The 25645-nt window shown below is 37.2% G+C and overlaps 1 protein-coding gene across 1 annotated transcript in view; it reads right to left on the bottom strand.

Annotated features, from left to right (window-relative positions):
• Nucleotides 1-15026: 15026 nt before the first annotated feature.
• Nucleotides 15027-25645, bottom strand: part of pcxb (pyruvate carboxylase b) — a 193423-nt gene continuing 182804 nt past the window's right edge. Inside the window, exons 19-21 of the mRNA XM_083541256.1 lie at nucleotides 19017-19265; nucleotides 17580-17720; nucleotides 15027-15884 (exon numbers count right to left, since the gene is read on the bottom strand). Coding sequence (XP_083397382.1) covers nucleotides 15633-15884; nucleotides 17580-17720; nucleotides 19017-19265 — 642 coding nt within the window. The 3' untranslated portion in view covers nucleotides 15027-15632. The remainder of the gene's footprint in view (nucleotides 15885-17579; nucleotides 17721-19016; nucleotides 19266-25645) is intronic.

Raw genomic sequence — 25645 nt, 5'->3', positions numbered from 1 at the left:
GTATGTCCGAGACTAAATCAATTTCTCTTACTTCATAGTCATAAAAAAGCCTACCTAAGATGTATTAATGTGTGACAAATTGTTTTTTATTTTAGCCATCTAACCCAGACCAGTGGATTAATAATTGATAAGAAAAATGTATAAAATAATTGCTTTAATTTGGGTGTAATTCCATCTGAATCGAGCAAACGGTGTAGGAATTACAACCATTTGCATACAAAGCCCTCTAACATTAGGGGCTCAAAAGTAATTGAATATTATATCAGAAATAAAATATTAAATATTAAAGTCTAATATCCATGACTTGTCATGACTTGTCTGTTCAACATGTTTATCCATAATGATTACATGCTGGCTATTTTGCAGAGGTTATCAAAATATCAGTACGAAGAAATTATTGAGGAATTAGCTTTTCTCTTGTTTGACCATATTATTAGTTTTCCTGCTAACACATGTACTTATGTCCTAAGTAACAATTGTGCTGGGGGAACCAGTCAGTCAGTTAGTCACTGTAGTATAGATACTGATAAAAAATAAATATAAAAAATAAAGAGAGAGCTCTTGATATTTGGTGAATGCGCTCGCGGGGATTAAATACTGTAAATGTAAATTAATGATGGAAGCTCGAAATTCAGCAAGATTTACACAGAATATTTTACCACAATTAGCAATTGGCTTTTGCAACCTTTCAAACATAAAATGTATTACAGACAAATCAGAACGATTTCATTTTAAGGGTTTTTTTTATGGCTTTTAATGGTTTAACATCATACATGCTTCTTTTCCAAAGTGTACAAATTCTCCTAGATCGAGGACAACTGTGCACAAGGAAAGACTTTACCCTGAAAAAGATGATGGTCTGTTGCAGGGTGCGATGCAACGTACAGCATTTGTCGATTTAAATATAAAAAACTCCCAGAGTAAGAGATGCAGGGGCAAGGAAACATTGCTTGCTGGCTGAGTGAACCCTTTTATTTCTTATATTAGAGCAGAGGCGTTTGTTATGATGACAGTGTGAGGAATAGTCTTGCTATATCAGACCCGTGGTGTATACTCACACTCTGTCTCACACTGCAGATTGTATCACCCAATCTGTGTATCGCTCTGAGTGGGTCATCCAGTGCTTATCTTTTTCTTTGTTGTAAAGCATCTATTCTGCTCCTCTCTGCATGTGAGACCAGACACAGATAGCTTACACTGAATACCAACACATGACTAGAATTCCCATAGTGTTTAGCTGTTACTCTTTCTTTTTTTATTCCCCTCTCTCTCTCTCTCTCTCTCTCTCTCTCTCTCTCTCTCTCTCTCTCTCTCTCTCTCTCTCTCTCTCTCTCTCTCTCTCTCTCTCTCTATCTCTCTCTCTCTTACACACACATACACGAATCTCACAAGTCTCTAAGCTAAACAGGAAAACATCAGTAATAGATTCCTGTTGGCAATTAAAACAGGTAGACTGAGCCTCCAGGGATACACAGCTGGAGAGACAAAGAGAAGAGTGACAAAGTGCTGGGCTCTCCAGTCGAAGCTAGACAGCCTGCCAGTGGGCACAACAATCTAATCCAGCCCCAGGTTACAACATTACTGCTGATTTTCTGTCCAAAACACAAGAGAGGCAGGAGAAGCTTGTTCAGGCTTCAAGCAAAAGAAAATTATTCTGAGGGGGGGATTGCCTGCAGTGCGTAGATGAAAGTACCTGTATCATTTATGATACATACATTTGTAGGAAGCCTATGAGCATACTGCCATGAAAAACTCATTATGCTCCAAATCAGTAGCTAGCAAAACATGTTCACACACACACACACACACACACACACACACACACACACACACACACACACACACACACACACACACACACACACACACACACACACACACAAACAAAGCTAGTCTTTGATATAAAATGGTTTAAAATGGTCAGTATATCTCACATCATTCCTCTGTAGTATAAAGTAAGCAGGTATTTAGTATTTTTTTTATTAAGCAACATATTGCAGATTCAGTTACCAATACATGCTGTTACACTGCTTTAATTTCCACATCATGTTCATTGAAGTGACAAAAAGGCTTCGAGGCAAGCGCAATTGAAATACAGCACAAATAGCATAAATGGCTCATTTTCTCTTCTGTAGCTTTCATAGCACATTCAGACACATTTCAAGTCGCCTAGAAGAAAAATATTTGTGGTAAAATTGTTACTTTTAAATTCACAATTAATTGAAGATTTTTTGCTGCAACATTAATCATTCATATTTCATACATATATTTCACACTGCTTTTGTGTGGGTTTAATATGTCATTTGCCATTTAAAACAGCCACTTTCGCTGAGGTGAGCTTTCTATGAGTCACATGATAGGAAGCAACATTTCAGTTCTGATGTGTCTATGAGTTGACATTTCTGATTTGTGATTGTTTGACAGATTTCTTGACTGAGGGAATTTCGCTGAGTGAATTAAAGCGTCCTACTGAGCGTCACGATTTTTAGATGCCACAGCTGTAGTTTCGGACACATCAATGATGTACACATGAACTTTATAAGTAATTCAATTTGGTGCATGTGTGTGATGTAGATGAAGTAGAACACACAAATGGAATGGGCACAAGACAGTGAAGTCTGGTTATGCTTTATGAAAATGATCTTGCAGACAAAACTGTCAATTCACACTAATTTTAAAATTCTAAAGACAACAAAAAAGTTGTAGTTAAAAACAAAAAATGTAGTTAAAGACAATCATTATAAATAAGATTATAACAAATCACAGGTTGTAGCAACAGTGTAAGAGTTTGTATAAATATGCTTTATACACTCTGTGGACAAAAGTTTGTATTTTTGTACTTTGCCATTCCATATTTAGTCCCCATATGGTGTTATAATAACCTTTACTCTTTTAGGAAGAATTTTCACTAGATTTTGAAATGTACGTTTTGGACATTTGTGTTAATTCAGCCACACGGGCCTGGGGTGCACTCAGCGTTCCATTTCATCCTTAAGATTGAAGCTCAATAGCAGGCCACTCAAGATGTTCCACTCTAATCCATGTAAACCATGTCTTTATAGAGCTGACTTAGTGCAAAGGGGCATTGTCATGCTGGATCAGGCTTAGTTCAAGTGAAGGAAAAATTTAATGCTACCACATCCAAGGAAATTGTATACCTCCGACTTTGTGTTAACAGGTTTCTCTTTATAGTGTAAAAATGTAAAAGTGCTACATAGAAACATCAATATCATCCACAACATTTGACACAAAAAAAAGTCATACAATCACATCATTCAGTCAACATTCTGCCAAACGTAAACTGTTAATCGTTAACTAAGACGAGCTAACTAGGTCTATGAGAAGATTTTTCACATAAATACTGAAACTGCTAATAAAAAATATGATTCATATCAGCTAATGAGCTAGTTTAACAGGACTTTTTAGAGAATTGGTGCATCATATTCAAATATAATTATAATTGCTAATCGTAAAAAGTAAAGATTATTTTTTTTTTGCTTATTAATGCTAACCAAAAAGGCTAATCGAAGCTAGACAGTATTTCAGGGATGAGTAAATGACTAATGTAAGTTACTCGACAGCTTTGTTGGTGTCATATGTAAAGGAACATGCCAGATTTTAGCTGCCTGGAAGGATGTAGCAACTCAAATTTAATCATCTTGTACAACTGTGGTGAGCAGAATAGCATCTCAGCATGTCCAAAACCAAGAACTTTAGAGTGGATGAGTTACTATTGACTTTGACAGCTCAGCCCAATCTGGTAATTCACCTTAGATCTCTGTGAAGGCATTGCAGCCTGCAGACACATTCGGCACACAAGATTTATTTAATTTTTTTTACACACGATTCTGTGCAAACTTTAGTGTGTTGTGTGTGAAAATCCCAATAGATTAGTATTTTCTGAAATATTTTAACCACCCCATCTGGAACCAAAGTCACAGAAATCACACTTTCTGACATCTTGTATGATTTTATTATACAATTATAAAATATGTTTGTAGGTGAAACATTTTTAAGGCTTTTGCAAGACATGGCTTGTGAATGAATACCAAACAGTTCACTTTGGTCTCATCAGTCTAAAGCATACTGTTCCACAAAGGCAGTTTTACAAACCTTTTTTGGAGAGAAAGCGTTTTTCCTTCGCCTTCCATAAATGTCTTTCCATACTTCAGCAGCTTTTTCAGATAATGCTTTCATGGACATTAACATTTAATCATAATTCAGAAGCCTGTAAGTCATATGATCTAGCTCTCAGGTTTTTCTGTAGCATTAAATGGTCTGATCATGGACTGAATTTATAAATTGTATTTATAGACTCCTGACGAAAACTAGCAATATTATAAATATATATATATATATATATATATATATATATATATATATATATATATATATATATATATATATATATATATATATATATATACACATACACACACACACACACACACACACACACACACACACACACACACACACACACACACACACACACACACACCACAATACATCTCAATATTGTATTTATGTGTGTTAAAATACCTGAGGAAACACAGTACCTTATCTTATGGTAGCTAGCAAGCTAACCTGACATGATATTTTAGCAGGTTTTCAAATAACTCTCATGAAATGTTAGGATTTTCGAAGCTAATGCTAGGTATAAGATAACCTGACTGGAATTCTAAGAAGATTTCTAGTCATAATCTACACTCGTTTATAATCTTCACGGCTAACTGTAGCCAGACAGACAGACTCTCATCCATACAGGTGCTTTGATGCAGTGCGCTTTAGCAGAAACCTGACAGGATCGTCTGTACTGAGGATCTAAACACGCTGTCAGGAAAGCAGTGACAACAGAATAAGCTCTGGCTGGCTCTCAGAAATCCGGGATGCTTTTTCTGCATGGGGAGAGAAAGAGAGGAGGACTGTGTGCGCGCGTGTGTGCTCGTGCAGATTTACAGAGCGCTGCCAGAATGCCAGCAGCCCGATGAGGATTTAACTGGGTGTCTGACATACAGAGTTTTCACAAGTGCACAGGCGCAGTGGGACCTAATTAAGGCTTGGCTGTGTGAGTTTAGAGATTATCAGCAAGGCCATTGAAAGCTCTATGGAGTGAGGGAACCTGAACAATCAGAGTTAAGTTGAGCCAGATGCCACTGGTAGCAGTGGGGCTAAACCATCCTACACTAATTCACAAAGCAGTGAACACAAACTTACACACATACACATGAAAAGACCAGTAGCATGTGGTGCGTCTCAACAGAGAGCCACATGTTGAGTCATGCGTCTGGAGCATTTGGACCCCAGGGTGCAGAGCACAAAAAAGAAAAAAAAGAAATAAATGTTTTCTTCTCTTGCCACTACTTTGGACAAACAAGAAGTGACATCTGGGAATGCTCCTGACCTACCACCAGCATCAGATGTGCATCATGCTCTCACACACAGACCACCTGTCACTGTAATTTCACCAACCCCACAGTCACGGAGGAGAGACTGAGGAAAAAGTTTGACAGCCAGAAACAAAGAGACAAGAAAGGGTAGGCAAATGAGGTGAATGCATCTAACTAGACTGCTTTTAATGAAGATAAAAAGCACCATAAAATAAGAAGCCTTTCGCTCCATTCCTGAGACACATCCCTGAGTTCGATCAGTCTCATTAACCCATCCATCCTTCCCTCCTCTCTACCCTCTAGCTCAAAGACAGCTCCATCCATCAAGGAGGCAGCAATATCAGATACAGCAGCACCAACATGTGTTCCTCTAAGGCCTCCTCATTTATAACTAGACACCTTCATCCTCTAATTTATTCCATCCTATGACCATTCTACATGCTATGCAACACATTTGTCACTACAGTTTTTAAAAACAGCATTAGTAGTGTTTTCTGCTTTTTGTGTTACAGTAATCCCCCGTTTATCACCATGGTTACGGTCCAAAACCGTCCGCGAACGCCTTCAGAAATGTGAACGATATGATATTAATTAGAACTTCTGGCCAGACAAAGTAGACTGAACATTCTTTCCAACTATTCTTCCCACCAAATGGGTATTCGACTGGTACCACCTTCTCTCAGAATGAGAGGTAAGTATACTTCAAGGCTCTTCTCTGTTCTGGCACCGAGGTGGTGGAATTAACTTCCCTTAAAAGTCCGTACAGTGGAGTCCCTGACGATCTTCAAGCAACGATTGAAGACCTACCTCTTCCTGAAATACTTAAATTAGCACTTGTGTAACAGTGTAGATTTATTCATTGCTAGAGACTCAAAGCACTTTTGTACGTCGCTCTGGATAAGGGCATCTGCTAAATTCCGCAAATGTAAATGGAACGAAATATTACAAGCATCAAAAGTAAACAGTTTCATTGCTTTTTATTACTGTATTTGTTTACTTACAGCAAAGATTGTTCAGATCCAGCTACAAAACTTTCCTGTTACTCTTTCAAAACTTTCCTGTTCCTGTTAAATTTAGTTCCTGAGTAATTTGTAGGATATACTATACAATATGCTTGAATAGAATACAGGGTCAATAACAATAAATTGAAGTTGCACTGGCTTTCCCCTTACTAAAGCAGTGAGGTTTTTTTTTGGCTTTGCATATTCGTGGATGTTGTTTATTAAACATTTCTTTATTCAGACACAGAAGTTGTTCAGTTGCCATGTTAACAAGTCGATATCACATGAGCTGTCTATCGTGAATTTTTGGTTGGATATCTTGATGTTTTTGCATCTATGAAAAGTATAGAAATTGAGCCAGTGCTGACTGTGTTCATACAAATGCATGATTTTCTTTTGAAATCTCATTTTACAGACCTTCAGATGAGTTATCTTTTCCTCTCCAAGCAACTTTTCTTTCTGTCAAATAAAGATTGCTTTTCTTGTTTTTATTTTTTTTTTTGTTTTATAAAAAAAAAAAAAAAAAAGTATTTATTCCCATACTCTAGACTTATTTATCTCAAGCAGCCTCTCCTGCCAGTGTACACATTTATTTAACATCACATCATTGCATACAAGGAGTTTGCCGCCTTCTTTAGTCAAGCAGCTGTGAGTCTCTTGGTTTATTTTTATTTCTCCCCTGGGGTGTAAGAAACACATCGGCTTCTTCTTTATCGGCCTGGCAGATCACAGGAGATCTCGGCTTGCCTGAGGTGGGTGAAGAAATGGAATAATAGTGTGTGAACATATGAGCAGTGTGTCATAACGCAAGCGGACAGCCTTACGGTTGATAGATAACAATGCAGCCTAGTGTTTGTCCGGGCTCACAGCCAGATTGTCTTCCTGACTTCTTGTTCCCGTACACACAGATCCTCTGCGGCCCAAAGTGTCCTTTTATTAACTTCTCCAGTGCAGCAGGACAAATTGTATGAGACGGATCCTACACAATCTCCTGTAAATAGAACTGAACAGACACAAAGGCATTAATATACAGTATATAATGCATATGACATGACTAATTGACCGATTGACTGCCATTCCCTTATGCGCCTGTTAAACATCCCATATCAAAGTTGGACCTCCTTCGTAACATTTCAACTTCTGCTTTGCTTTTGGTAGGACTTTCAAATAGATTTTGGAGTGCAGCTGTGGGAATTTGTGCTCTTTCAATCATTAGTGAGGTCAGACACTGATGTCAGGAAAGAGGTGCAGTCACTGTAGGATTAAGGTTAAAGCTTTGTTCTGCCCACTTGAGTTTTTCCCTCACTATCAATCATGCTATGTTGGAGCTATTTTTGATTTATGCTCTGGACATTGCCATGCAGGTTTTAGGCAGTAAATTGTAATGTTGCAGCATCAATACATCCTATAACAGCATGCTTTTAACTTTTGGGGGAAATAATTTAGGGAAGGAACCATATATTCTTGATACTTTTGGCCATATAGTATTTATTTGTTTTGATCCCAAGCTGGTGTCTGGATGAGGGCAATCACTTAGCCACAGAGTTTTTCCAAGCTTGGCAATCAAAGGCAACAATTTCTTCTGTTCATCCTTGACTCATTGCAATATTTTCTGGATTTCTGTCTCAGTTTTGGTTTGCTGTTCATATCTTTTCTGGTGGGCTTGTTTCAAAAACAGATTGTGAAAGGAAGCTCTCAGGATCTCCTGGATACATCAACACCTTGTTCAAGTCCCACTCGAGCAAGTCTGCCATACAGTGTGTGTGAGAGAAAAAGAGAGAAAGGGAATACAGAGCATGTGCAAAGCTGCATTTTATAACCAAGCAAACGAATAAGACTAATAAAGGATGAGACCGTGGATGAAAGAATGACAAAGTAGGCACAGTATACAGACAGACTTCTTTATTTAGATGAGCAGGAAAAAAGTTTTGTATGGTCCTGTCATGTTAATATTAGGGCTGTCAATCGATTAAAATATTTAATTGTGCTTTTCTAAATACCTTAAATCAATACTTTCCAATTTGTTTATATTCTAATCAACATGGGCATGGACAAATATTAATGCTTTATGCAAATGAATGTTTATTATTTGTGAAACCAAACTCAACATAGAAAGAAAAGTTTTAAAGTAATTATGGCGTTTTAAATAACGTAAATCATCAGGACACCAAACGGAAAAATTGCTATGTTTCCACAAGGACGGTTAATGAGGTGATACCGGAGAAACTGCACCTCTTTTAACTTTCATAAGGATTACATAATCAGAGAATATTTGTATTATGTGTCTGTGAGGCAAATATTCACTGAGATTTAGGTTGTTTTATTTTTGTGTCTGTAAAGAGAGGAGACAGAGATAGCAGAAAGTGCACCCTGTCTGTTTTCTTTAATTTTTTAGAAGCACGAAGTTTTGTTGTTATGAGTGTGTACAAATAAATGTAGACCCTTTACATATTTAAATGATGTATTGCTCTTATCAGTACAATCAAAAAAGACTACAACGTCCTTTGTCTACAAACCCGATTCCAAAAAGGTTGGGGCACTGTACAAATTGTGAATAAAAAAGGAATGCAATAATTTACAAATCTCATAAACATATATTTTATTCACAATAGAATATAGATAACATATCAAATGCTGAAAGTGAGACATTTTGAAATGTCATGCCAAATATTGGCTCATTTTGGATTTCATGAGAGCTACACATAGCAGAAAAAGTTGAGACAGGTAGCAATAAGAAGTTAAATGTACATATAAGGAACAGCTGGAGGATGAATTTGCAACTTATTAGGTCAATTGGCAACATGATTGGGTATAAAAAGAGCCTCTCAGAGTGGCAGTGTCTCTCAGAAGTCAAGATGGGTAGAGAATCACCAATTCCCCAAATGCTGCGGCAAAAAATAGTGGAGCAATATCAGAAAGAAGTTTCTCAGAGAAAAATTGCAAAGAGATTGAAGTTATCATTATCTACAGTGCATAATATCATCCAAAGATTCAGAGAATCTAAAACAATCTCTTTTTGGAAAACTGGGACATCATGTCATCCGGACTAAAGAGGATAAGGATAACCCAAGTTGTTATCAGCGTTCAGTTCAGAAGCCTGCATCTCTGATGGTATGGGGTTGCATGAGTGCGTGTGGCATGGGCAGCTTACACATCTGGAGAAGCACCATCAATGCTGGAAGGTATATCCAAGTTCTAGAACAACATATGCTCCCATCCAGACGTCGTCTCTTTCAGGGAAGACCTTTCATTTTCCAACATGACAATGCCAGACCACATCCTGCATCAATTACAACCTCATGGCTGCGTAGTAGAAGGATCCGGGTACTAAAATGGCCAGCCTGAAGTCCACATCTTTCACCCATAGAAAACATTTGGCCCATCATAAAGAGAAAGATGCGACAAAGAAGACCTAAGACAGTTGAGCAACTAGAAGCCTGTAGTAGACAAGAATGGGACAACGTTCCTATACCTAAACTTGAGCAACTTGTCTCCTATGTCCCAGGACATTTGCAGACTGTTATAAAAAAAAAAGAGGGGACGCCACACAATGGTAAACATGGCCTTGTCCAAACTTTTTCGAGATGTGTTGATGCCATAAAATTTTAAATCCCTTAAAATGATTCATTTTCCCAGTTTAAACATTTAATATGTCATCTATGTTGCATTCTGAATAAAATATAAAAATTTGAAACTTTCACATCATTGCATTGAGTTTTTATTCACAATTTGTTCAGTGTCCCAACTTTTTTGGAATCGGGTTTGTAGAATTAGCATTTTTTTTTTTTTTTAGAAAGATTTTTCTATGAAAAGCAAGTGAGACTGGCAACACTGTGGAATAATATTGGCGGTCATACAAATTTTCAAGAATTTAAATAGGAGGGGTTTAAATAAAGCAAATAAACTAAATTAAAATGTCCAGAGATACAGCTTAAAATTAAAAGGCAATTAATAGTAAGAAAACTTTGGAGAGTCACAGTTTGAGATCCGTCACTCGTATTTAAAAAGGTGAGCTAGAAATGCAACAACTGAAACTGATTTTCAAGTACACATCTTCTAAAGCTAAGTACTTAACTTACATATAATTTATTTTAATCTCAAATAGATATGCATTTGCTCTTTATAAAAAAATTATTATATTAAAAGGCCATTTCAACAAATTTCAAAATTTTTACTTTTAATATCACAGCAAATGCTGGTTTAAGACGTGTGAACCATAGTGAAGTGAAAGCCAATAAACTCATTTCACATGTTTAACAGAATTACTTTCAGTTTATGCAAATCTTCTTAGCAACTAATTATGCAGACTACATGAAGTCTTTTGCTAAATGATTCATTAAACATTTTTGTCTAAAGTTAGCAAATTCTTGTTTCATTATTGTCATTGCTTTCTTTATTAATGTGTAATCTTAAAACCTGTTTGCCAGTGGTTCTGGAGAATTGCCAGATAAGTGGTATATTCATCAAATACACACACACACACACACACACACACACACACACACACACACACACACACACACACACACACGTGCATAGGATTGTGCTCTTTGTGAGTCTGAGAGCAACCACATACAGACCCCTTCCCCACACACAAACACACACTGTTTCACACAAAATAAGCTCAATTTTGAGAACATTCTTAAATTGTACTAGGGAGGTTGACTTTGGAAATTGAATTAGCCCTAGGCAGGATGAAGCCCCCCCAAAAAACATTTGTGATCAATGGCAAAACAAGTCCAAAAGTGCACTGAAGCATTTTCACTTGTAAGTTTGTAGGTTTTCCCTTAAAAGATATGCTGTTTTTAAACCTCTACAAGCTTTATAAACACTTCCTGTACTAATGGAATGAGGGAAGTGCTAAAAGTCTTTTAAAATGCAGTTAATATGATTTCAATCCCCTACACACTGTCTTCACGGGGAGCTGTTTGAAGGGAAGTTTAAAAGGGGAAAAAAATGAAACCAGTGAGCTTGATCTCGCAGGCTGATTAAATTGTGACAGCTACAGCTTGAATAAAGCCTCATTTTATATCACATATGCCACCATAAAATATTTGCAGGGGTTTTAAAAATAATTTCTTCCTTTTTTTTTTTTTTTTTTTTTTTAGAAAATATTAGGAGGCAAAGCACAAGTTACAATGCTTTTAATATGAAAATGTAAAATGTAGTGAAGTTCTCAAACATGTCCTCAGCATAGCCAGTGTAGCTTACACCCATGTCTACAGATCTAAAACAAACAGCTGCTTTGATGCCTGTTCCTGCTTATAATTTAGCACATAAACAGATATGAAGACGAGTGTAATCAAACAGTTTACAACACTTTTGCAGTTCACACTATAGAAAAAGGGGTCAATTTAGCACACTAACTCTAATACACTTTGTTAGATCTTTTTTTATCTTGATATTTAAAAGACAAACATCAAACAACCACATCAATCAAGTTACAAAAACAGCCTTCTTTCACCTTAGAAATATTTCTAAGCTAAGAAATATGTTATCTATATCTGATGCAGAGAAGCTCGTCCATGCGTTTATGACCTCTAGAATAGACTACTGTAATGCATTACTAGGTGGATGTCCTGCATCATTAATAAACAAGCTTCAGTTAGTTCAGAATGCCGCAGCAAGAGTTCTTACTAGGTCAAGAAAATACGATCATATAACCCCAATCTTATCGTCCCTACATTGGCTTCCTATTAAGTTTCGAATAGACTACAAACTACTGCTACTCACTTATAAAGCACTAAATGGTTTGGCTCCCATGTATCTATCCAGTCTCTTAACACGCTACAATCCGTCACGCTCCCTGAGATCTCAAAACTCTGGGCTTCTAGTAGTTCCTAGAATAGCAAAGTCCACTAAAGGCGGTAGAGCATTTTCACATTTAGCTCCTAAACTCTGGAATAGTCTTCCTGACAGTGTTCGGGGTTCAGATACACTCTCCCAGTTTAAGTGTAGATTAAAAACATATCTTTTTAGCAAAGCCTACACATAACACACATCACACACATCACATCACAACCTTGTGCTCCAGAACATCTGATCACATGCACATTATCAACTTGTGCTGTTAATATCATGAACAGCAGCTACGCTAATTCCTCTCCACTGCTTCTCTTTCTCTCCCCATCCCGAGGCTTCCTGAGGTTTGGCCAGCTCCAGTCACGTCCCACCTCGTGAAGATTATGGACCTATGGATGATCATGGAGAAGTAGATGCCGAGTGTTTAAAGGCCCTGGCATGGAGAAGCTGATGCTGGATCTATGATGATCACAAATTGTTCTGTATTGTTGAAAGATTTATGACCAAACTTTTGATGTCACCCATATGAGGATGGGTTCCCCTTTGAGTCTGGTTCCTCTCAAGGTTTCTTCCTCATATCATCTAAGGGAGTTTTTCCTTGCCACTGTCGCCACGGCTGCTCATCAGGGACAAACGCACACCATTCACCTTCACTGTTGTTTTCTGTAAAGCTGCTTTGAGACAATGTCTGTTGTGAAAAGCGCTATACAAATAAACTTGACTTGACTTGACTTGACAACCAGAGAAAGATTATAAATTTAGCACAAAATAACAACATAGGAAGTCTGGCCTAATGGCTTCTTCACTAAACCTAAACCCTTTGAAAAAGTTCTAGAAGCCTTCAAAAAGCTTCCAAAATGTTTCCACACATTTCTGAAGTCTTTCCAATTCGACAAAATGATTAAAACAGCAATAAAAAGGATTGATCTTACCAGTCCTTGTAATCGTGTAGATTCAGTACACAACTTTTGCATTTAGAACAAAGTTCCCATACATGACATTGTATCCAATGATCCAATGATTCTTCACAGCTGTTAAACATCCCAAATCTTTTAGTCTTAAAATACATGAAAAAAAAAATGCTGTTTACATTTCTCCCCATCCATTTACCAAACAAACCCTGTCTATTGTTTTCCCTCCTCTAAAATCCCAAAGCCACCCTCTTTTCATTCAACACCAATCCACATGTTCTTCAACTTTGTTAGTTTTTAACTATGATTGGGTCCCAATCCAACATGTTGGCCACTCCACACCCTAATAAGGCTCAACCAATGAAAAACTAGGCATCGTCAGACAAACAGGAAATTGCTCAGGTTTGAATAAATATTTTGTGTTACAAGTTTGAAACACAAAATATTATTCATATAATGATTAAAACATATTCAAGAAAAGTGAACGTAGTGGCAAATGGAACACTATGCTAGATAAAATGAATTATATAACTGTTGAATTAAATATTGAATTTCTTATTAGAATTCAATATTTTTCAAATAACTTTATCTGTATACAATGTAGTTGTACTTCACCACTTCGATTGTGTTTCCTGGACTGGCCAACACTGGATAATGGGAGGAAAACAAACAAAGTGAAGAGAAAGTAGGGGCTTTCTACACTCACAATGGCTCAACCTAGCAACTTTAAAGATTCTAGGGTAATATAGAATCAAAATGTTTCCCAAATTGAACCTTCATACAGCTAGAATAAACTTTGAAGTGTTAATTAAACTCTCTTAAATTACTAATGGTGCAGCCAGTTACCATTTAATAACCATAATGAAGTCACATTGTTATTTAAATTGAGTCCACCAGTGTACAAGCCATGTGATCACAATATCTTATACACTTACTGCTGGAAAGCCGCAGAATGTACTAAAAAGTATATCTAAACACACAGCATCTACAAGACTATGGAGCGTCTATGGAGTTTGGTACAAAGGGATTTGTAAAAAAATAAAATCCTGCAGACATTCCATTAGATCCCTTATTAAAGTATAAATATGGTTGAATTATGATTCTGTGTAGGGAAAAGTTATTTCTTGGATAAGGAGGGCATCAGCCCAAGGAGCAAGCAAGATGCTAAGGTTAACTTTCAACATGATGTTATTACCACCATGCTTTACTTTGGTGATGGTGAATGGGTAGTGTTGGGTTTTCCAACAAACTCAAAAGAATTAAACATGCTAGAAAACTTTTTAAACATCACACATTTACTCATCATTCATCACACAAGTGGGATTTCAGATGTCTTGCCTCTCTTCCTTGCAGTGCAATGTGTCTATGCATGCCATGTGGATCTCTCCGTCTCCTTCAGAATTACACTTAGACTGTTGGAGACCTCTCTGACTAACCGAACAAAAACGCCCCCACACTATTATATTGCTATGCCCCATTTTGTTTAGATGTGTGACATATAACATTGATTAAATCCATTTTAGTGGCAGTTTGTAATATGAAAATATCTGAACACTGCAGGCACTTTAAAACATAATGTGCTGTAGTTCACTTTTGTTCTTCAGAACAGTTTAGGCATCTCAAAATTCGCAGATAGATGAAAGTTTGAATGAGATGAGGCACAGGTACAGCTGTGAGGATGAACAAGATGAAATAAGTTGAGCCAGTGTACAGAACACTTTATGCGGCTGAATGATGAACAGTTAGATGAGGTGAATGAGTGCAAGTCATGTAACAATGCATCCAGAGACAGAGAAGGTGAACATGGTGAAGTGAGAGATAGAAGGAGAGGAAGGATTTGCCTGTGCGATTACTTTTTGCTATGTTATTGCAGGCTTTTCTAAACATCAATCCCTTTAAATCAGAATAAACAATGACAAACATTAGTTTGCTTCTTTACTTTAATTATAAAATGGTTTCATAATTATGTATATTTATGGCATATGCAAGAATGTAAGATACATTGTTGTAGATTTCCATCTAATGCTTTGCTGTAATTTATACAGTATGTTCTAAAAAGCTTAATATTACTACTTGACATCTATTACGATTAAGACAAAATTAGTGTGGTTGGATCCAGAAGAGAGCGAGATCATAAAAACATGCACATGGAACTTACACAATAGATTTTCATATTTTACAATGATTAATTACATTAAACAGGCTAAACATTTATTTATCACTTTGCAATACGAGAATCATTCAAAATATATCTCTGACGCATAGCTAGAAACAAAATTCCATGGCTTTGCTACATATAGATGTGTTTTTCAAACTAATGACAGAACTGCAATCCTACACTGTAGTCACATTTTGTAGATAATTTGCTTTTAAAATAAAATGTTTTTGAGGATATCTCACCACACTGTAAACTTGCACCTCTTAAAAAGTATTTAAAAAATGTAACACCAATTAGGAAAGTAACCCTAGTCAAGCATTTTAATTGCTAGTTGGCTTATGTTGTTTAAATTCTGTCCTGCTCCTGATCTTTACTCTGTAATCTCCAGAATCAAATCGTCCCCTTCAAGGGTGCTATCAGTCATGACATGCACCTTGGTCACGGTTCCTGCAAGCGGCGAATTTACAACAGTCTCCATCTTCATGGCGCTGAGCACACAGAGGGGCTGACCTTTTTCCACCTTGTCACCCTGCTTCACCTTGACCTCCACCACTTTACCAGGCATTGGGGCTCCCACCTGACCCTTGATATCCTTTATAGCTTTTGGATGGAAGTGCATTTCCTAAGGGTAGTACACAAGAGTATATATGAGATTATCATGAGATAATTTTAACATGTTTTCCATAACAGAGTAAAGGATGGAAATTTCTGAAAAGAGTTGCTTTGGCAATACATTCCCTCATGTTTTTCCAATCCTAAGACATTTATTATCCTTTATATAGGTTATATACTGAAGTGATGTGTGGTGGCTATAGGAAAACCCTTCAGACACTGAAAATATTGCATTGTCTACTATGTATTAGTTCTCAACTTGATTTGAATTGCATTTTTTTCATGCAATACAAAAATTCTGACTATTAAACCATATAAATATTACTCATAATTTGACTGTTGGTGCATAGACCTGCTATAACTAATTTTGCTGCAAGCAGGACATTCAGTGCATTACAAAAATACTTAGGGCAGACTTACTATTTGTCATTGTGACTTCACTTCACGTGATCTCTGGCAAGTTTAGAAATAATAATAAAAAAAATCTACAATATTTTGTTGAAATATATTTGTTTTCCTAAAATACAAGTATTAAAATTTGTTAGAGTCTGAAAACACAAACTGTTGTCAAAATCAGATCTATTTTAAACTTTAATTAGACTTCCAATAAAAGAGACCATATTGGTTATAATAATAATCTGACACAATGCACAATATTTGACACATGTGCTGGACACATTATAGTACACGTTAGACCAATCTAGATTAGACCAATTGCCTTAGACAAAATGCAAGAACTCTCCTGACACCTGAACCCATTTTGTGGCATTACAGCTGTTCAAGAGTTAAGCCCAGGCCTCCAGGGTTCAGAATTGCAGATTTTACACTCTCCACTTAATTTAAAGTCTGGTGTGATGTCGTGGTGGTTCACATTACTCAATTAAGTCCGTTCCAGGGAGGCACCTGATCTCGTTTTAAGTATTACACCATGAGACTTCCTGAAGTAATTCACAGTTTACAGGTCTAAAGGGAAAGAATTGGCAAATTGACACTCTCACTCTTTACCTGAAGCCAGCTGTGAAGACATACTTGCACATTAGTCAGTTAATTATGAGGGATAAGCAAAACCAGAGCTGATTTATAGAAGGATTGTGAGATTGGTGCATAGATTTGACTTGCTGTTGAGAGTCTACATAACCCTATAAAAGAAGTTGCAGTAGTGGCACTGTTTTTTGCAGCATTAAACAATATAGGAAAGAGAGATTATCACTTTATTTACTCTGTTGAGGCAAAGTAATGACCGACATCTGCTATGTGAGAAATTGAAGGGAAGTGGCATTTTTGACGGGTGCCGTGAAAGCTGCAATGTGAGAACTGGTAAGATGACAAATGGTTGGAAAAAATGCTTTTCTCACCCATATATAGAACGTGAGAAGATGGTGCCTAATCACTTGATGATTTGCAACATGCTCAGATACAGTTTCTTAGTAATGAGCTGCTGTTAGCAAAAATTTAGTTTCAATATTGTTTTGATATTCCTGCAGTCTAAAATAAATCTATTTCCAGATTTTATGAGAATGGCATTGTGTAATAGGGTCATTGCTAAAAAAAAAAAAAAAATGCAAAATTGAGCTCCATTATGTTTTTGAAATCCAAAATAAGTGTATTTCTGATTTTGTACTAGAATGAGAATTAATTGATTAACTGAGAACAGTTGTATTAATGTTTAAATGTTATTTAGTTTGTTTTGTCAAGTAATAATTACCTTCATAGCCACCGTGTCTTTGACTAGAACGGATCGCAATTGACCATTAAGCTCAAAAAACACCTCCCGTTGTCCAGCTTTGTTCAGGTCTCCTAAAGCCAAGGCTTTGATATGTAGAGTCTTTCCTCTTTCTAGCTCAACCTGTGTCAGACAGAGGAAGAGGAAATGAATGAGTGAAATGAGACAAATCAATAAAATTGCATTAGTTTGAACCCTGTCTGAGAGATGACCTATTTGCATCGCACTCAGGGTTCCGGCAGGCTCCCAGCCATGTCCTGTTGGGTAGCGAAACTGGCCCAGCTATTTTGGAACTTGTGAACATCAGTGACTGCTTAATCTAGACCATGCTAATCTAACATAAATCAGTAATGGCTTACATCTTAGAAAAGTTTTCTCTCAAAGGAATGAGGGTAACCAGACTGCCAAAGCCTTTATCCATGAAAATGTTAGGCAGACTTTCACCAGAACACTGAGAATACAATTAACTAGTGAAGGATCTACGAAAAGCAAGAGTAAGCATGTTTGGAAAATCAAACTCAAATAATTTAAAATGCTCACACGCAGCTTTATCCTCATCAGTGGAGTTTCTGAGGTATGGCGAGGCAGCCGAGTGAATTAAAGTTCACTTGATTCTCTTTCATCCGGAACATTTTCTCTGTCTGATTAGCTGCGGTGGTCTGGCCTTTCATTTCCTCTCAGTGCATAGCACAAGGGCATGAGCATGTCTGTGCCTGACAGGTGGACACAACGTCTGTGCTCTCTGTTATAGCAACTGCTGCAGCATGGATTATTAAAGATTTAGGTAAGAGAAACATTGGCAAGTTGCTGAAAGCAAATAAAATGTTATGCAAATGCTGTAACTGGACGATGCCAGGCATTTTGTTTGATGCAATTTGAGAGTCCTTTAGTAAAGAGCAACTGCATATAAGTTGTTACATTTTTATCTTGACTTGCTAATGAGAGCTTGTTTAAACCACTGTCCACATTCACACAAACAGATACACCACTCCTGCTCTAGCACAAGGACAGGTTAGAGCACTGAAGACTCATTTAGCACCTTGCTGCCACTGACATTGAATATTAAAATAGGATGAGAGAAGGGTATGACTTTTGGCCAGGTTTTAGAAGGTCAAATCCCACTGCACTGTAAAGAGGCTAAACTGGATTTGCATGCACTTGTCTACAATGAAGGCTTGGGGAGGAAAAAATTAACAGAGAATTGTAAAAAAAAAAAAATTCTCTGCCCCAGATACAGGAATCATTTGAGCAGTTATTATAATTTATGGCAGACATGCAGAAGCAGACATGACAAAAAGGTAAGAGCAGACAGGCAAGGGAGAAAAAGACAGAGAGAGAGAAAGAGAAAGCGAGAGAGAGAGAGAGAGAGAGAGAGAGAGAAAGAAAGAGAGAGAGAAAGAGAAGATGAAGAATCATTACCTGGAACTCCTCTGCAATTTTTGGTCCATCGAGAAATAGGCGTGTGTTGAGACAGTCGACGGGCCCGAAATTGGATGTGAACTCTTTAAACTCCTTAAAGACTTTTGGGTACATGGCCGCTGACATCACATCTTCAGGCGTGATGTCCTTACCATGTGCTACACGTAGATCAGCCTCCAGTTTTTTGAAGTCCATGGGGGGCAGTGATGCACCTGGACGACCTTCAATCCGAGGCAGCGATTTAAGCACCTATGACACAGAGTGAATGAGAGTGAACCTTAGATGCAGGGAATATCTGTTCCAATTTTTTGAACTCTCATCAAATGATGACAAGTGGAAATTTGGCTGATGGAATGGGATGCCTCAGAGTTTAAGTTCGGATTTAAAAATACTGACAATTAAATTACACTTTAATCTTCACCATCAGTTCTTTGTATGAGCCATGAGAAATGAAAAATCCCTTTACTTTAATAATACATAGTACATTATAGCACTTGTGTCGGTTTTTGTAACCTTTGAAAGATTGTAGGAATTTGTCTCAGTCCTCTGTGATACACATCAATTAAACCCAAAACACAGCCGTCACTCATTAATTATTCAAGGCGGAATTGAAGACCTGAACCCAAACTACCAGAATGCAGCAAAGCACAAATGTGGCGTCGGGAATATGAGCCGATCTAATGAAAATTTCTCAGATACCACCACTTCAGATAAACCATTAATAGAAGCAAACACAATACAGGAGAAGATCAAAATGATATGCAGGGTGGCGGATCGGCAAATTGTCAAGACCATGTAGGGTGCCAGTGAGGTGGAAAAATAATTGATCTTGGTTGAGAAAGTGCTTGTTTTAGCTAATTGAGGTTGGCACAATGACAAGATTCACATTGACATTCCTTTGTTTTCTTTCTTTTTTTTGCAGCAAGAGAGTAAAAGTAAATTATAAACAAAGTGACTATTAATACCTTGCAAAATAAGAGGCAAAAGTAATATTAGAGCAGATAGTCACAAAACGTTTCTGGAAATAAAAATGCCTTTAAGGCAAAAAAAAGGGACAGACTACACAGATCTGTGGAACAAAGAGTCATGAAGCTCATTATTCAGCCAAAATGTTTATATGTTAAAATGGTCAGCCACATGCCCACTATGACCCCACACCCACTATGAGTGCCTTTTGGTGAATTCATCTCCTGGTAGCTTGTGCACAATATTTCCTGAGCCTAAAACATCCCAGTAGGAATGAATCTGCAGCAGATTTGTTCTGCTGTATCCGTGTGACACATTTGCCCTCCATTGCCAGTTGAGCAATGACTTACATGTTTGGGCAAACAGCACGCTACCAAAACTCCCACTATCAGTGCACTTCTTTGTCGGCTTAGAAACACATAAAAACACTTTATTTTTCTATCCCATTGTGTCAATAGTTTACCTTCTCTCACAAAATCCTCTTTTAAAATAAAATAATTTTCCTGGGGAATGATGGCCACCCAGGAGGCCATGAATGGGTTTGGGAACCAGTATAATCATTTGAAGCATTTTTTTCTCTCCAATGCTGCAGAATTTGTAACCAGGTTACACATCTCTCCACTCTTTTATCACATCAACAGTAGACAGAATGCCACCGTGGTGATTGTATTTGCTCTAATTTATATGTATCAAATAAAGCTTGGGCAGCATTAGAGAAAAACTTATTAGTCTCTAATTATTAATAACTGCTAGGAAATGCAGCTCTGTGTGTGCTGTGAGAGAAAGATGGACAAATAAAATGAAAGACAGAGTATGTCACTAAGGGACAACAGCACAACAAGAATATGAACATATTGGACCCTACGTGAAGACAAACAGGACTGAAAACGGCACAGGTGTTCCTTCAAAGAGAACTGCTAGTTACAAGACTAAAAAGTATAAATTTTTGAGAAAAAACCCATCAGGTCAATAATAAGTTTCCATGGATTGATATCAATTCAGAGGGAACATAGTGACACAAGTTAGCAAATTTGGATTTTTGAATTTTTCTTTCCAATTTCACACAAAAAATTATAATGCTACGCTGTTCAGTGGTAATCAGAGACCACCATTCTGCTTTTATTTTCTATTTTTTCATCCCACAGGGGTTCTCGTTGTTACATTGTGTGTATTTTGTGTTTGTCTTTATTCTTGAAAATTAAATGCACACAATACCATGTACACTGAAACAAACAAACAAACAAACAAACAAACAAAAACAAAACAAACAAAAAAAAACAACAACAACAAAAAAAAGGCTTTAGAAATAGGACCTTGGACCTTGGTTCATTCATCAATTATATGCAAATTATTAAAGATTTTGTTAGATGATAGCAATAAACAAAACAGTTGGGATTGTTACAGCTTACTTTGAACAGATTGTCAATTATTAAGTGAATGACTCAGATGACAGTTTAAATATTTTGTTTGCCATGAGGACATGGGACATTTCTTTTATACATTCATAACTAAAAGTTGAAGATAAACAAAACTTTTTTGGAATGTTCATAAATAAACACTACTTCCTATATGTAACTTCATTTGTGTTTATAATGCACTTCCAAATCCCATCACTGCTGCACTACACAAATTGCCAATGTATTTTAAAGACCCATCTTACTGACAGGACATTTTAACTAGGAAGATTAATTAACATGCTGACAATCTTTTCAGAATCTGAACCATCCAAAAGTCCTGGTATCAAGCAAAACATCTAGCAGCAACAAGACATTCTGCACACACAGCTAAATGCGTCAAAAAAACATAAAGACGCCAGAGATAGAAGAGAATGGCACATCTCATAGCTGAGAATTTGGCCAATGGCTTGGTGATAGTTTCTTGTTTAATATGTAACCTTTGAATAGAGGATAAGGGCTATGGCTACACAATTATATTCTCCTCAACAATTTCCATTTGTCTGTAATTATTTCCCCATAACAACTGCATAACTACGTAGCTCCTAGTATGCTATCTTAGCTACCATTCTTTAGCTTAATCTATGAGGTTTCCAGGCAGCTAAAATGTCAGACAGGTACACTAAAGATTTTACTTGACTGGGGGTGAGTATGTAATAAATGATCCACCTGTTGAAGCATGTAAAAATGCGCTTAATGGTTCCTAATCAATGTTCTGAATGAATGTTTTGATCTCATTAGTACGTTAAACATTATTTAATATTAATATTTAAAGATGAAAACAAAATTTATATAGTGTAGGTTCGAACTGAATTGTATCTAAAAATTTTACACACACACACACACACACACACACACACACACACACACACACACACACACACACACACACACACATACATACATATATATATATATATATATATATATATACACACTAGCGGAAAGTACCAATGCTTCGCTACCGAAGGCAGAATGCTAAGCAATATGGCAATAAGCAGTAAGCACTGAGCAGGACTGGATGATCAGAACGTAACGTCAACAAATAACGTACTACCCCTTTGTAGTACCGATACAGGGCAAACTACTTTAATATTATTATCGTTTAATATTATTATTTTTATCATGCATCTAACATCTAATAAGAAACAATGTACTAAGTTTCATTAGGATCTGTAATGTTATTTCCAAGAGTTTACAATGCGTGAGAGATCTCGTTTTTCGCGAGTTAGCCCCGATCCAGGGCGAATTTTTCAAAACCCTTTCTTATTGAGCACCTAAGACCCAAGAGGAAGGTATGTTCCAAATTTCATTGCAATCCGTTCAGTGGTTTTTGAGATTTCGTGATGAGTGAGTGAGTCAGTCAGTGGTATTTGAGCTTTATATATATAGATAATGCTTATTATGCTGTAATATATTCTGCCTAGAGTGCAAGGTCTTCATTTATAAAACATACAGAAGCAACTCATGTCTTAATGTATGATTATTCTATACAAGCATACAAGAGCAATTGCTCTAATAAATCCCTGACTCCTAACACTTGATATGGTAGCCTCCCTAGCTTAAACACTGATTATCATTCTCACAATGCTCTCTATCATGCACATTCTTGTCTACTTTATAGTAAAATAGCTATAGTATATAATTTATAGTAATTTGGTGAAATTAAAACTTTTAATCCTTCTGTTAATTTCTCCAGGGTCTTTCTCTTGACCCTCAATCAGTATTTTAATGATGTCAATATGCCTCCATTGCTTGTTTTTTTTCTCTTGTTTTGTTTCTACATAAGCTTTTAGCTGACATTAATTATTTAATGAACTAATAAAGAATTTTGAGCTTCCATGAGAAAGTCCACCATGTGAAACCTGCCCACAAAAGCTTTTAGTCACCTAGTGGGGTATATTAAATTAGATACAAGTTACAATGGAATCTTGATTTATTATTATCATTTTTTTTTTACATCGATTTAATTGTAGCATCAAATCCCTTTATATGATCAGTTTATAAGAGAAATTCTCGCTTTCATGTTTTGTGTTGAGACATTTTGGAAACCTTCTCCTGCTGTGAGGCAAATTGAAATTGCACTGAAAATTTAGTTACATAATTCCTGCCCGCTTGCCTCTCCCCCAACACTTCCAAAATATTTATTGAAATTTCTGGGCTGGAAAGAAGTAAAGAGATGCATGCAGTGAGGATATTTCCTAGATGAAGTGCTCAGCAATACGGCAAATAAAAGTTTTTCTAGGATATATTTGAAATTTCATAATATTAACTCAGCCATTATGGTTGCACAAGCCAGTGCATTCTTAGTGCCAGTCCCAAGCCCAGGTAAATGGGGAGGGTTGCGTTAGGAAGGGCATCCAGCATAAAATGGGCCAAATTGAATATGCGGATCACAATAAGAATTTTATACCGGATCGGTCGAGGCCCGGGTTACCAATGGCCGCCACAGCCTATCCTTTTAGCCTACCCTTTGGGCATCCCTGTCTGGCTCGCGGTATGTCAGTCATAAACACAAATGAACAAGTATTTATGCTGTGCATGCAAAACAAAGGTGTTGCTTTTATTTTGAAAAACCATGATGCATTATTTACGTATGGTCGCACGTATCGTTGTCTGTCTGCGCCAGGTGATGCTAGCCAGCTACCCCTAGTCCCCCCAAAAACTGTCGGCTCACATTAAAAAATTAAACGTTGATTCCGAAAGTAAACTGAAAACATCAAAAGCACTTATTGCTTTTGTTGTTCAGTTGCTTATCTTTAACATAGTGCAAAACAACTTTTAAGTATTTGTGAAGATTAACAAGTTAAAAATAAAATGAAACAGTGATGGTTTTTTTTGTTACAAACTGTTTATTACTTGCTTCACTTACTTTATTACTTTACTTACTAGCAGCTTATTAAAATATATAATTTACTGCTTTTTACAATGGGAGAAAATAAATATTAAGCAGAATTGATTTCAAGTTATCATTGGTTCGGCCCTCCAACAAAGTTCAGACTTGTCATGTGGCCCCCTATAGAAATTAATTGCCCAGCCCTGGCCTACAGGGTATCGGTGGAAATTGGGCTACTGTTGGCTGAAGGATAAGAAGGAGAGGAGGAAGACGTCTACAGAGATGACAGGGAAAGGAGAAGTGCAGAGGAGTGGAGGTTCGGGTTGGTACTCTAAATGTTGGTACTATGACTGGTGAAGGGAGAGAGGTAGCTGATATGATGGAGAGGAGAAAGGTGGATAAACTGTTCTATCATGGTGTGGATGGAAAGAGGAATGGTGTAGGGGTGATCCTGAAGGAAGAGTACAGTAAGAGTGTAGTGGAGGTGAAGAGAGTTTCTGATAGGGTGATGAATGTGAAGATGGAAGTTGAAGGGTTGATGATAAATGGCATCAGTGCTTATGTTCCACAAGTCGGCTTTGAGATGGAGGAGAAGGAAAAATTCTGGAGTGAATTAGATGAAGTGGTAGATGGTGTACCTAGGAATGAACGATTGGTGATTGGGGCAGACTTTGATGGGCATGTAGGTGAAGGGAACAGAGGTGATGAGGAGCTGATGGGTAGGTATGGCTTTAAGAAGAGGAATGCAGTAGGGCAGATGGTGGTATATTTTGCTAAAAGGATGAAAATGGCAGTGGTGAACACTTATTTTAAGAAGAAGGAGGATAATAGGGTGACGTATAAGAACGGAGGAAGGTGCACACTCCTGTTCTATGCAGGAGATGCAACCTGAAGGAGATTGGAGACTGTGAGGTGTTGGCGGGGGACAGTGTAGCTAGACAGCATTGGATGGTGGTCTGTAGAATGGTTTTGGAGGTGAAAATGAAGAGGAGGAGAGTGAAGACTGAAAGAAGAATAAGATGGTGGAAACTGAAGGAGGAAGACAGTTTCAGAGTTGAGTTCAGACAGTGGCTTGGTGGTGGTAAAGAGGTGCTGGATGATTGGGCAACTACTGCAGAAAGGATAAGGGAAACAGCTAGAAAAGTACTTGGTGTGACATCTGGAAATAGAAAGGAAGACAAAGGGAGGTGGTGGTGGAATGAGGAATTGCAGGACAGCATAAGGAAAAAGAGGTTGGCCAAACAGAATTGGGATCGACAGAGAGATGAGAAAAGTAGGCAGGAGCACAAGGAGATGCGGCAGCAGGTAAAGAGGGATGTGGGAAAGCCAAGGAAAAGGCATTTGAAGAGCTGTATGAGAAGTTGAACACTAAG

The sequence above is a fragment of the Silurus aristotelis genome (genome assembly GCF_946808225.1).
Source record: "Silurus aristotelis genome assembly, chromosome: 5".
NCBI classification, from domain to species: Eukaryota; Metazoa; Chordata; class Actinopteri; order Siluriformes; family Siluridae; genus Silurus; species Silurus aristotelis.
The sequence above is the reverse complement of the archived record's forward strand: the minus strand, read 5'-3'. Positions and strand labels throughout refer to the sequence as shown.